This window comes from Stegostoma tigrinum, chromosome 20 (assembly GCF_030684315.1).
Source record: "Stegostoma tigrinum isolate sSteTig4 chromosome 20, sSteTig4.hap1, whole genome shotgun sequence".
NCBI classification, from domain to species: Eukaryota; Metazoa; Chordata; class Chondrichthyes; order Orectolobiformes; family Stegostomatidae; genus Stegostoma; species Stegostoma tigrinum.
Genome location: NC_081373.1, coordinates 31948657 through 31962896, shown reverse-complemented (window position 1 = coordinate 31962896; position 14240 = coordinate 31948657). Strand labels below are relative to the sequence as shown.

Sequence of the window (14240 nt, the reverse complement as noted above, 5' to 3'; positions counted from 1 at the left end):
GGCCATGGGTACCTGCAGGGCCCAAGCTATGCCTCCCTCTTTGTAGGTTACATGGAACAATCCCTCTTCCAAAGCTACACTGATCCTATGCTCCACCTCTTCCTCTGTTACATCCATAACTGTATCAGCACCGCATTATGCTCCCACGAGGAGCACAAACAGTTCCTCCACTTCACCAACACCTTCCACCCCAACGTTAAGTTCACCTCCAATAGTTCTGTCTCATTCCTGGACCTCTCTGTTTCCATCTCTGGCAACCACCTGGAAACTGATATCCATTTCCAGTCCACCAACTCCCACGGCTACCTAGAATACACCACCTTTCACCCACCTTCCTGCAAAAATGCTGTCCCCATTCCCAATTCCTTTGCCTCTGCCGGATCTGCTCCTGAGATGAGGCATTCCACTCTCATACATCCCAGATGCCTTCATTTTTCAAGGACCACAAATTCTCCTCCACAGTGATGCAGAACACCCTCAACCGTGTCTCTCACATTCCCTGCGATTCATCCCTCACACCCCCGCCCCACAATAACAACCAAAACAGAACCCCCCTCGTCCTCATGTACCACCCCACCAACCTTTGGATCCAACGCATCATCCTTCAGCACTTGTGCCATCTGCAACCTAACCCCACCGCCAAAGACATTTTTCCCTCCCCACCTTTATCTGCTTTGCGGAGGGACCACTCTCTCCGTGATTCCCTTGTCTGCTCCACACTGCCCACCAGCCCCTATACCCCCGGCATTTTTCCCTGCAACTGCAGGAAGTGCTTTATCTGCCCCTACACCTCCCCTCTCACCCCAATCCCAGGCCCCAAGAAGACCTTCCATATCAAACAGATGTTCACCCGCACATCTGCTAATAATCTGGTGTACTGTATCCGCTGTTCCCTATGTGGCCTCTTCTACATCCAGGAAACCAAGCAGAGGCTTGGGGACTGCTTTGTGGAACACCTACACTCAGTTCACGACAAAATCGTGAACCATTTCAACTCCCCCTCCCACTCCTTGGATGACATCTCCATCCTGGGCTTCCTGCAGTGCCACAATGATGCCACCTAAAGGTTGCGGGAAGAGCACCTCGTATTTTGCCTGGGAACCCTGCAGCCCAATGGTATCAATGTGGACTTCACAAGCTTCAAAATCTCCCCTCCCCCTACTGCATCCCAAAACCAGCCCAGCTTGTCCCCGCCTCCCTAATCTGTCCTTCCTCCCACCTATCCCCTCCTCCCACCTCAAGCCCCACCCCCATCTTGTACCTAGCAGCCTCATCCTACCTCCCAAACCTGTCCTTCCTCCCACCTATTCCCTCCTTCCTCCTCAAGCCCTACCCCCATATCCTACCTACCAGCCTCATCCCACCTCCTTGACCTGTCAGTCCTCCTTGGACTGATCTATGCCCTTCCCAAGTCCCCAGCTACAGTCACCTTTATTTGCTCCATCTCTGCCTTTTTGACCTGTCTATCTCCTCTCCACCTATCTTCTTCTTTATCCATCTTCTATCTGCCTCTCCTTCTCTCCCTATTTATTTCAGAATCCCCTTCCCCTGCCCCATTTCTGAAGAAGGGTCTAGGCCCGAAACATCAGCTTTCCTGCTCCTCTGATGCTGCTTGGCCTGCTGCGTTCATCCAGCTCTCTACCATATTATCACAAAATATGTTTTAGTATCTCTGCTATTCCCCTTTATAAATTCCCCTGTCCCAACCTATCGTCAACCAATATTGCTCTTTGCTTATCAATCCCTTTTTATAAAACAGTTTTCTCTAGAATGTTTCTATGTCCCTCAGTTCGCTTTCAGATTCTAATCCTTTTAGCTTTTTCAGTTTTTTGATCTGCCTTTGTTGAATTCTTAAACATTCTCAGCCTTCAGGCATATTACTTTTTTGACAACTCTGTAAGATTCATCTTATGATTTAATATAATCTTTAATGTTTCCCATTAGCCATGGTTAGATCACCTGATATGCTTCCTTTAGTGCCACAAAGGAACGAGAATTTGTTGTAAACCATGTATTAAATGCTTAATTTTAGATATTTCCTATCTATTATCATACCTTCTAATGCAATTTCCCAAGCTACCAGAGCCATTTTTTCCCTCACACTTTCTTAGTTTTCTTTGTTCAGATATAAGTTTCCAGTCTTGGATTGAGCTACATAACCTTCCACTGTGAAACACTAAAGCTGTCATGATGATGGTGGTTGTGAGGGAGGTGGTATCATGTCTAGCAGAGTTAAATTGATAGTTTGTGGATATCAATCAACAGGTATGTTGTCAGGCATAGTGGGGTCAGGTCGAGTTGGAGGTGGGTATGATGTGGTTGTTGCATCAGGTCGGTGGGGTCCAGTCAGGAGTCTAGGAGATGTACTTTGATGGGGGTAGTCAGGGTAGGTGTTAGAGTAGGTTTTAATCCTCTGTGAACTCCTGGGTAACTATAAAACTTAGCTGAGTTGGAAACCTCTAAATTTAAGGAGCTTCTTTGGAGCATTCCAGATGCAGGGTAATTGCCCAGCGGAATGGTAAATTTCCTGGCAATTCCCACAGAGGCAGCTGTGATCCCAGTTGCCATCTAGCCTTTGGAATTCTTTTATTTTCCTAATCACCCTGTTCAGAAATGTTATTAACGTGCCTCTGGAGCAGTTGGGACTTGAACCTGGGACTTCTGGTTCAGAGATAGGAACTCTACCACCGTGTACAACAGCCCCCTAGCCATTGGAATATGTGGATCAACATTTTGTAATCAAAATGAACACACCAACACCTTGACTATTTTATTAAAAATAACCAACAGTGAGTGGAGCAAGTTTGCACATCAATCAATCAACAATCTCCCCACATAATTAATAGCAATGACTTAGAACTTCTTAAGGTATAGTGGTCATGTACTTATCTCCAGGCCAGGAATGCCACTTGCTCCAGATGTGTCATAACCTGCCTGAATGGGTCAATTAGAAATATCTTTGGAGCTTTCAAGAGCTCCAATGGCACAGTGTTGGAGTTCCTAACTCTATACTGGAAGACCTGTGTTTTAAGTCCCTCCTTCTCAAAAGAAGTTGTAATTCTTTTGAAAAGGTTGATTTGCAAATAAAACAAAGGTTTTTGTGCAGTAACCTTCAAGCAGACATGTCATGCCAAACATCTTGACATGTATCTCAATGTCTATTATCTAGGAAGCTGTTGTGCATTGATGACTCAAAATCATTTCTAAAGATGGATGCTTGGAGCTGTCATCTGCAGTTTTGGCTTATGATGCAATATTTACTTCAGTCATTAATAATAATCAATTCTGTAAAATGGAGATACTTTTCTCAATATCAGAGGAGCAGGAAAGTTGACAAATTTCTAAAGAAGTGTCCCGACCCGAAACATTAACTTTCCTGATCCCCTGATGCTGCCTGGCCCACTGAGTTCCTCCAGCTCTACACTGTGTTATCTCTGACTGCAGATCGGCAGTTCTTACTATCTCTGATATTTTTCTCAGCAAATTATTGTCTGTTAACTGTTCTGTCTTGTTTCCATAATTGTGTGACCAGCTGTTAATAACATTTGTCAAAGAGTTGTCTTCATGCCAAAAATCCCAACTATCAACCTCGGCATCAACCCTGCTGCTGTTATTGAACAGATAGAAAGCACTGAACTTATGACTAAATTCAGAAAAGCAACATCTTTAACTTCATAACATGCTGAAGTCTCTTTTGTTATACATTTGCAGTGGGGTGTACTTCCAAGGAACAACCATTGGAATGGCACCTATAATGAGTATGTGCACAGCTGAGCAGTCAGGAGGAATTGTTATGGTGAGTAGTGATCAGCAAAATTGTGCATGGTATGAACTTTGAGCCTGCCTATTTCCAAAGGACTCGTTAATCTTATATCTTTAAAGAAAATAAACTGAATGTTCGAACACTTCTTTCATCTATGCGACCTATGTTTAAATTCAGTTCAATTATTGATTAAAAGTCTGTCCCTCTCTATTGACTGCACACAGCCAAAGTGATGTGAATGTGGCCAGTCTTTGTGCAGTTTCTGCTGGGGACATGTTCACAGCACAAAATGGCAGTTAAACTGATATTAGTTTGTATTTTTCTCAAAATAGGATGACTTCTATGGGATTTGAAAATGAATAGATTTGGATTCAAAATAAGAGCAATTTTTAGTGTTTGGGTAAAGGAACATAATTTGATTAGCTTGAGAAACAGAGGCTGCTTTTGATTTTTCATGATTGATGTTGATTCTAGCAGCTGGGATATTACCGGTGTTCCAATTTCCTTGATGGAACAAAAAGCATTCGCCTAAAAGCATCACCCTGAATCCTAGATTTACCAAATAGGTCATTATTTACTGTTACTCTGTACATATATTGTGTCAATATATACAGACTGACTTAAGACTAACTGTCTAAATATTCCATATACATGTTCTCACTTCCATTGTTGCCATCCTTTCTTGGTAGAACTGCTAAGCCAATATGTGTACAGTCCATGAATGGAGCACTTAATCTTGGGAATTCGCCCAATTTAAAGAAATTGATTTTTTTCTTAAGATCCCTGACAGATTTTCATAGTTTAATGTACAATGTTGTAGGAATTGCTTATCTGGCACTACAAGGCAAGTTATATTTCTTGCCCATCTACACCACTTCCACCCAACCAGAACATTTAATAATCTGTGAATGACTACATTTTCTAAAGGAATATGTTATATGTATAATGCAAAACTGAAAGAATTTGTTTCCAAAATACTATTCTTGCAATAAGTTCATTAAAACAATATTTTATAACCCTCATGTGTTCAACATTATTACACTTTACTCATTTGTTTTCAAATTGTCAAACAATAATCCACTTATGTGATTCTGAAGCCAATTATTTAAGTACCAACAGATTTCAAATATTTCCTGAAGGAGTCAAATTAAAACTTTTAAAAGTCTCAATCAGGACAAACTTCTCTTGCCATTTCTCTTAATATGTAACAACTTTGTTTATATAACCTTTGTTTATGATGGACTTGAACCAAATATTTAGCTTTCACTTTAGAATTATTAATTATATAATAATAATTAATATGAGTGTTACTATTTGCATATATCATGATAACTTTACGAGAACTGAAGTGCAGCAAAGGGGTCAAAATATTTATTTTACTAAAATACAGAATATAAAAACTGTAATGCTTTTGCTGAATGATAAATTCAATACCAATTCACTAGTTTGGTGCTAAAATAATCGTCAAGATGCAACCAGATTATACTGCAGTATTTGTGTCAATGCAATGTGCTTGCAATATTTAGTTGATTCAAAAGCAGCAGCATAGCTAAGCAATTAAGTTGCTTAATGGATAGCATACTCATAGTCACTGTGAGGCCACCTAAAGGAAATTGTTTCACTTAGTGTTGGCTTTGCAGGATCTGTAGCATTATAATTGTTGGGACACATTAGAGCTCGTTAATTTCTTAAAGTTGCTCTTTAATTTATAATGAATCAATTCTTCCCTGACTTGAAATGTAGCCATCGGTTCAATGACCATGGATGCATATTTGCGCAGAGGTCAACTCGACCAGCCTTAAAGTAATACAGGACTGATTGCATAAACCTATGACTGGCAACAACAATTCGCTTCTTAAGTGCTGTAGGTTACAAGAGGAAAAGTCACGTTGCTAGTGAATAGTATTTGATGCATTTCTGTCACAACTCCAACTGAACTCTAAATTAACAATATATATAATGCCAAGGATATTTTTATTCTTATGAAGGAACAAAAGTGATGTGGATGTAGGGCCTGTACTGTCTGTGAATACCTTTTCATTTATTTATTTAGTGAATGCAAATCCTAGAAGCCAAATGAAAGCCCCTTCTTTACGTGATTAGTCTGACAGTCCATAAAGGGTCACAATTCAGTAATGTGAGTCATTGCTTGTGTCTCTCCATTAGTGCAAGAGCGGTTTCTACTCAGGCTTCAGCAGTAGAAGTAAGTAGCGTAGGGTATACTCTCCAAATCCCACAACAATTGAAAGTAGAAGGCCTACTGGCATCTAAGCAAAATGTCATTGGATAGCTTCTAAATATCCATCACACTAGCCTTCAAAATGATTGTGGGTCTTCAAGTTTGATCTTCCAATTCACCAGAAGGCTTTCCCTTTCTGACTTCTCCACTATTTACCCTAGCAAGCATTTTGGCCTCAATCTCATTGACATAACTTTGGTAGAATTGCCTAGGACTTTCTAGCAAAATTATGGTAAGTTTAATGCACACACAATATTACTGTATATGTAGTCTGGCAATGTGTGATGTGTGAGAAATATCACATAGATTAAATTGCCACAAAATGTTAAGATATTTCATGGTCAGCACATTGAAAGATGGGCCTCATCATCAAATTCCCTATGGAACTGCATTAGCACATTATTTAACAACTAAACCATGCAGTCAAATCATTTACAAGAAAATAATAGAAACTGTGGAATTTCATCTTTGCTGGTAATAAATTATTTTCATAAATCTCCAATCATCTAAAACTGCTCCTAGTTCATCTCTACCAAATTGGCTTTGCTGTCTACAAAGGGGAGCTGGTTAGGTGTCAATCCATTGATTTATCTATTTCACCTATTATTTCCTTGCATTTCTAATGGGTGCATTTTTATTCATACCCATCCATATACTTGTAAATTTACCACTTATTGTAAAAGCACTTCAGTTGCTTACTAATCCATGCTGGTCCCATGACTCATAAAATATTCTTTGGCATGATTTTTATATGTATGAACTTAACACACTTGCAAGGGTTAACAATGACATATTTCTTGCGCGGCTGAAAAATTGACAACCAAACTATACTGGATTTTTTCATTTCGGCTAAGTTAGCAGAAAGAGTACTAAAGTTGGCCTCAGCATCTTGGAATAGGGCAGAGGAAATTCGGCCAAGGATGCTGATTGCTTTTCGGAGATCTTTGTTTCGTGTGTGAGTGTGTTTGTATAGTTAAATGATTGCAGGATCAGGTGCAATTGTATTGATTCCCAGAATATAATGGGGTGCTTTAAATTAATGAAGCATATCCACTGGGTGAGAAACCGAGGCAGCCAACATCTCTGGAATTATGCCCCAGCGTGAGTGAGCATTCTCAATAAAGGAGGTGGTGGGGAGAACGGACCTCTTGAGTTGCACTGCAGATTGCTAATCTCCCCTATTAGAACGCACAGATTTGTGAGTTTTGGCTCTGAAATCATGCCTCGGCATGGGTCAAAACTTCAGAAGTGGAAAGATTTTGGCAGGAAAAGTTTAGTCAGGAGATTGTTCTTCTCTTATGCATGTTGGAAACCATAGCTTAAGTTTTTCATTTGCAAATTCCAAGTGCACTTTTTGAACTTGCTGCAGATGTTTATTAATAATTAAACAAGATATATCTTCATTCATTCTGCAGACTAAAAAGGGATGTAAATTAGACTTTAATATCAGCAATGATATGTTTGTATCTAGTACAACAGCCGATTCATCAAGCTAGATCCAAAATGTTTCATAATGTTTGTTAGTTTTCTTAGTTTGAAAATGTAGGTTTCTTTTAAAATTACTCCTGTTAGATTGGTATAATTAATAATGAAAGGTAATAACCACTTGGACTTAAAAAATAATGATGAAATGAATATTCACTGACATTCCATTGCTGAATACCCCACTCTTAACATCCTGGAGGTTTCCAATGACCAAATTACCAAGGCTCCTTAGTCAGCACCTTTCAAATCCACAAGTGCTACCATCTAGAAGGGCAAAGACAGCAGATACGTGGGAACACCACAGCCAAGTTCCATCCATGTTACCCATCTGGTACCCTTGGAAATATATCACCATTCCTTCAGTGTTGCTGGGCTAAAATCCTGGAACTGCCTCTTTAGCAGCATTGTAGATGTGTCTACAACAAATAGACTTATAGTGGTTCATGAAGACAGCTCACCACAACCTTATCAAGGGCAATTAGGGATGGGCAATAATTAGTAACACCCACATTCCCTGAATTAATTATGAAAAAAAGACAGAAATATACAACTATCTTCACATAAAATATAGCCTTCTGAATTGTGAGGTTTTATTCAAGTTTGTTATCAGAATGGATTATTTGCCTTCAACATTAAACCATTTATTGCCCATCTAAAAATTCTTACAACAGTCTTTTGAAAATTCCCATCAATGCCAATATTACTTCGGTGTTTTCAATGAGAAGAATTAGCAACTTCTGTGGGGCTTCTGATAATCTATCACTGATTTTATGACATAAAATTGAGACTACCATGCAGGGGATTCGCCAGATCAGATAATAAAAGTTTGATGAGTTGTTATTTCCTGTGCCTGATATTTTCTTTCTTCTTCTATGATTAAACATGTTGGACTGGAAGACCCGTGAAACTAAATAAACTGCTTTTGGATAGATCCAAACAGCTTTCTGATCAGTCGAAACCCACAAATTGGAGAGCAGGTGTTTTAGTCCTCCAGAAACGGGAAGGTTTAAAAATCTGCTGATGAGCCAGTGACCCAATCCTCATTTCTCAGTTTTGTCTCACAGTGCTAATTTCATGTGCCTTTACTGTCAGCTGTTGCATGTAATATCAGAAGAAGTTGGAAAGTATAGAAAGTACTGTTGGCAAGAGTTGGCTGTTATCATCCTATATATTTATTCAACTGGAGCAGGATTGAATATAAAGAAGAGCCATTTACAGATAATGTGACTGCAGAAAAAAGAACTGTGGCAGGTGGAGCACAGTGTAGAGAGGTGTGAGTAGTTAGTTTCAGATGTAAGAAAGAAATATGGAGTAACTTTTTAATGACAGCAAGCTAAGAATTATGATTAGATGAAAGTGCATTGCAAACCAAAATCCGAAACTGAGAGGCAATGGGTGTAAATCAGGCCACTGTTACTCACCAGTGAACCGAATCTAGGCCCTCAGATAACTTCCCCAAGACCCAGAGTGAATTTCAACAATCCTTTCCCTTCAAGGGTTGGGGAAGGAAGGACATTTAGTAATTGCAAGTCAGGTAAATGGCCAAATGTTTCTTCATTAGCAGCGTAGGTTGGAGTTGGTCATGTTTGTCCTCAGGTGGGAATTTACAGGTTTCCATTGAATCTCTGTTGAAGAAATTGAGAAATTATTAGCATGATTAATATGTACTTGGGCAATTGGGGTGGTAATGATTCTGTGACATCTATTTTCCCAAACCTGCTGTATCCACCCACCTCCACCCTAGTACAAAAGTAGTTATCTGTTACATTTATTGCCTAATAAAGACTAACAATGCCACATTGTTAGCACTGAAGAATATTCATTTCTGTATGCTATAAACTTCCAAGTGAGAACATATCAATAGTGAGCATGCTATTTCCTATATTCAGAGCTTTGCATTGACTGGCCAAATGCAACTCAGCTACCAGCATCAGGTTTACAGATATGAAGTTGTCTACTTTAGTTGTTTAGTTGAAGTTGTTTATTTAAACTTAGTCCATTGTGAATGCCAACAAGAGCAGTTTTTTTATATCTGTTCTTCAGTAACCAGATGTTAGTTTGGAACAGACCTTACACATGTATGATCTCTGTGGGCAAGGCTTCCTACGTTGAGCCCAATTTCAAAAAATCTTATTTACAAATCCAATGTGAATCCCAAAATTCTGTCTAAGCAGAATACCTTTATTATTCATTAAGTTCAAAAATATTTTATATATTTCATAATTCTATTAAAATGTTTTTATTGATATTTAACATATTTTGTCAATAAATTTAAGTTTTAAAATTATCTTTATACTTGTAACTAAAGGAAAGGATATACAAATGTGCAAGGAGTAGTGTGGATCCAGGGCACTGGGCTAGACAAAGATAGTAAGAGGTGCAGAAAGAAAATTTTAAAAGATGCTTGTGATGGATGTCAAAATTAACACGAACAGTTTTCAGTTATATTAGGAAAGAAAGAGGAGACAAGGGTAATGTGTGCTCTTTAAAAAGAGATGCAAGTATCATGGTAAATAAAATTAAGGAAATTGCACATTTGTTAAGTAATTACCATGGAGGGATCTTGAGCCTAAAAGAGTGAGTGGCTTTGAAAGTAGGAGTGTGGGTAAAATGCTGAAATCACAATATGTTTGAAATTCAATTCAAATCTGCTGACCATCCTTTTAAATGCAGCACACTCAGCTGTGAGTGAGAAATCCCTTTGGGAGAGGAATGTTGCCAGTTTATATATGTTAATGGCTAATTAACAGCTGTTTTAACCAGAACTATCAATTTTATTAGTCAACACATAAGATTCCCAAACTTTGTGGAGCTTGCCAGGGCAGGAAAGATAAGTAGACCGTGAGAACTGAGGGGATTGAGCAAATGAAAAGCAGAAATGCTATAAGTACTGAGATGTCACATCAGCTTCCTTCCCTAAGTGAAAGGCTTTTGTTCATGCAACTTGTTCTGGAACAGTGCCTTTCCTACTTTGAAGATGATTTTCACCAATTTGAAGGTCATTCCTGCTGCTTTGAAATTTTGTCTGTGATATGCACTTTTGATATGTCAGACCAAACGTGAACAGCAGTTGCAATGGGAGCCCAGCCCTTGCATGTTCCCCTCCAAGCCACACATCATCTAGTTGGAACAGTCTGGCAGTTGCTTCAATGTGAGTGGATCAAAATCCTGGAACTCCCTTCCCAGCAGCACTGGGTATATGTATCTATCAAGAACTGCAGTGATTCAAGCAGGCAGCTCTCCACCATCACCTCAAGAACAATTGAGAATGGGCAACAAATGCTAGTTTAAATAGCAATGCTCACATTCCATGAATTAATATAGAATAAAATCAGCTCAATGTGGGTGTTTCTTATGCAGCTTAACCTTGAAGCTGTGAAGAAGCCCAAATTGAGCAGCAGCAACAACCTTCCCCTCACCAACCTGCTACTCCACAAGGAGACAGTGAATGAATGCATGGTGAAGCTGCCAGGAGGCAATATCTGCAACGCAGGATGTATAGGAATAGGGTCAGCTTCCAATCACACATCATTGCCTCAGGAGGCTCAGTGTATCACATGTTGTGATTTGTAGTTTTCTTAGAGATCTCATACTGTGTGGACCTGCAGCAACAATTTACCAGTGGCTACGAAAGATACTGCTGCACTCAGCTTATTTATGTTTGTCTTCTTACAAGTATCTATATGAGATATTTGCAAAATTTTATAGTCTGCTGGTCATAAATAAGTTGCACAAAAGGCAGATGGCATGTTTGCCAGGGTCAGCAGTTGTGTATACTTTGCCACTAATGAGGTCAGGCAGAATGACCAAACACTTGGGTTTGTAGCTACGGCTGTCTTCCCACAAATCCAATGCGCCATTGACTGCAGACACATGGCAATAAAAACACCCAGAATACTTCCAGTCTGCTGCAAGAGACACATTCCATTAGCATGCAGCTTGTTTGCAGCTACAAAAAGATTATCCAGCGTATCTGTGGAGGATTCCCAGGCAGCTGCCATAATGCTTTCAACTTGTATTCTCCTTAAGCTCCCCAAATCTTAATCAGATTTAGGGTATATCTTCTGGAGATAGAACCTATCCATTTAAGATAACTTGAGGGATACCTGTTAGGACTCCAAACAGTGAGGCCTACTGTGATACAGTGATCTAATCAAAGCCCACTGACCTCAAAACCTGTTTTCGGGCAAGTGATCAGGATGCTGAAAATGTGCATTAGATACCTGGATAGCCTCGGGATGACCTCCTGTATAAACCAGTCGTGCATCAAAGATGATAATAGATAGTGCAGGAGTGAGGCTTGGAGAATACAGGAGGAAGAAGGTGTTGAGCACATCACCTCTTCAGAGGAGAAGGAGGAAGATACAACTGTGAATAGGGCACTGGTAGTAATGCAAATTGCTCTCAGGATGGCTGAATTCTGGAAGTGTTGGTTGAGATTCAACCCTTGGGACAAGAAACAATGTGTGTGTGCTGACTGAGGAGGCGTTCATTAACCAGGAAGTAAAAGTGTTTTAAGCAGATTTCCCACTTCTTTGTCTCCTTTCTCCATCTCCCCTTTCAAGGCCCTCTTTACATAACCTACACACAAGGAGCTGGAAAGCACTTTGAAAAATGAATGCTAGGTTTTCATCAATTCTGTTTAAGATGGTATTCTGAAACAGCAAGCCTTTTGTAAAGGCCATTTTACACATTTAGTCTGTCACCATTAATGCTGCATACAATGTTCTAAAGGTTCAGTGGCTGAAGATGACATTATGAAGTCCTCAGATTCATGACATAACTTAACCTACTTGAGACAGATTCCTCCCTCCAGCAATGCACAGAGTGGCTGGAAGATATGCTAGCACCTCAGACTTTTTTTTTGCTGCTCTTCTAGAATTGTCCACTTTGTTAATAGCCTCGAAGGCTCAGCATCTGCATTCATCTCAGTAATTGTTGAAACGACCTGTACTTTTGAACAGGGATTCTGATTTTTCAGCCTAGGATTTTCATAGAATCTCTATAGTATGGAAGCAGGGACCACACCGACTCTCTGAAAAGCATGCCACCTACATCCTCCACACCCCCTCCCCCAACCTCAACCCACCCACCCACCCTACTACCTGACCCACCATGTTGCCCTTGGGTTTGCATTGCTGCCTCACGGTGCCAGGGATCCAGGTTAGATTCCACCCTCGGGTGACTCACTGTGTGGAGTTTGCATATTCTCCCTGCGTCTGCATGGGTTACCTCTGGATGCTCCGATTGCAGGTTAGGTGGACTGGGTATGCTAAATTTCCCATAGTGTCAGGGATGTGTAGGCTAGGTGGATTAGCCATGGGAAATGCAGGTTTGCAGGGATAGGTTGGAGTGGGGTGCGTCAGGATCCATTGTCTTCTGAGGGTCAGTTTGGACTCGATGGGCCGAAAGGCCTGCTCTCACGTTGTAGGGTATCTATGATTCTATGATTTTGAAGGAAGTAAATGAGCTAATTGAATTTGCTTTAACCACCATTTTCAAACCTCTCCCAATTCTAGACTGGAAAATTATAACCGTAGTTTTATTAGTTTAGAAAGGTGAGAGAAAATAGAAGATTATAGACCTGTTGGTCGAATGATTGTTATGTGGAAATTATTAGGATTTATAATTAAATTAAGAGTAATAGGAACACTGAGAGAAATTTAAGTTGATTTGGGAGTCCCAACAAGGATTTTTACAGGCTGTCAGTGAGTTCAGTTGGCTGGATGGCTAGCTTGTAATGCAGAATGACAGCAACAGCATGGGTTCAATTCCTGTACCAGTTGAGGTTATCATGAAGTACTCTCCTTCTCAACCTCTGCCTGAGGTATGCTGATCCTCAGTTAAACCTCAAATGAGAAAGCCACCTGTCTCTACTGAGAAAACCGCCCTATGGCTTGTAAGAATTTTGCGACTTTTCCTTTACCCATTGGACACGGACCATTGGCCTCAACTATTCACTATATTTATTAATATAAAATTGATAAAATTAATATTATGTTAATGTAAAATGCAATAGAGAGAACATTTCCAATCATATTAATGACACAAATCTTAGTGACATGGAATAAAAGGAACATTAAATTACAAAGGAGAAAGTGATAAATTAAGTGGGCAAACTAAACTATACTAGATAGTTTTCAGGTAATGTGTGAGGCAATTTTAGACAAAGACCTTTAAATGTTATTTAAATAGTGCAAAGCTTGGACATCCAAAGTTGTTTGGAAGTCCATTTATACTACTAAGCTCTAGTAATTGAATATAAACTTTAATCAAAAAGGTAAACAGAATGATAGTTCTGATAACTAGAGGGATAACATATAAAGAACAGCATGTTATCTTATAGCTGTGAGAAGCCCTAGTTAAGCCACATCTGGGCAGTGCACTACCTGGGCTGGATTTTACTGCCTCACCATCACTCCTGTTGGCATGACTTTGACTGGTGAGCGAGGTGAGGTAAATCCAACACAGGGGATGGCAAGCCCACCACCTTCTTATCTCCCCCAATGTCTAATGAGCTGTATCCCCAAGGTATGGTTAGTGGAAAGTGGTTAGTGCTGAAATCAACAGCCTGTGTGATGTTTTTTACGTAAGTAATTATTAGTGAGCCGGTTGACCTAAATATTGTGCTGCCCATGCCATAGTATCCTTGGTATGGGCAGTTAGACAAGAGTAGACAGCAAATTTGTGAAATGGTTGGTAGTGGAGTGCAAAAAACATTGCATCATGTCCCCTCCAACCCCACTCCCAACA

At 39.9% G+C, this 14240-nt stretch overlaps 1 protein-coding gene across 3 annotated transcripts in view; it reads left to right on the top strand.

The window, feature by feature from the left end:
• LOC125461867 (disintegrin and metalloproteinase domain-containing protein 12) overlaps window positions 1–14240 on the top strand; it is a 354472-nt gene that overhangs the window by 270608 nt on the left and 69624 nt on the right. For all 3 annotated transcript variants that reach the window (XM_059653083.1, XM_059653082.1, XM_059653084.1), the window contains one exon: window positions 3712–3796. In XM_059653083.1, coding sequence (XP_059509066.1) covers window positions 3712–3796 — 85 coding nt within the window. The remainder of the gene's footprint in view (window positions 1–3711; window positions 3797–14240) is intronic.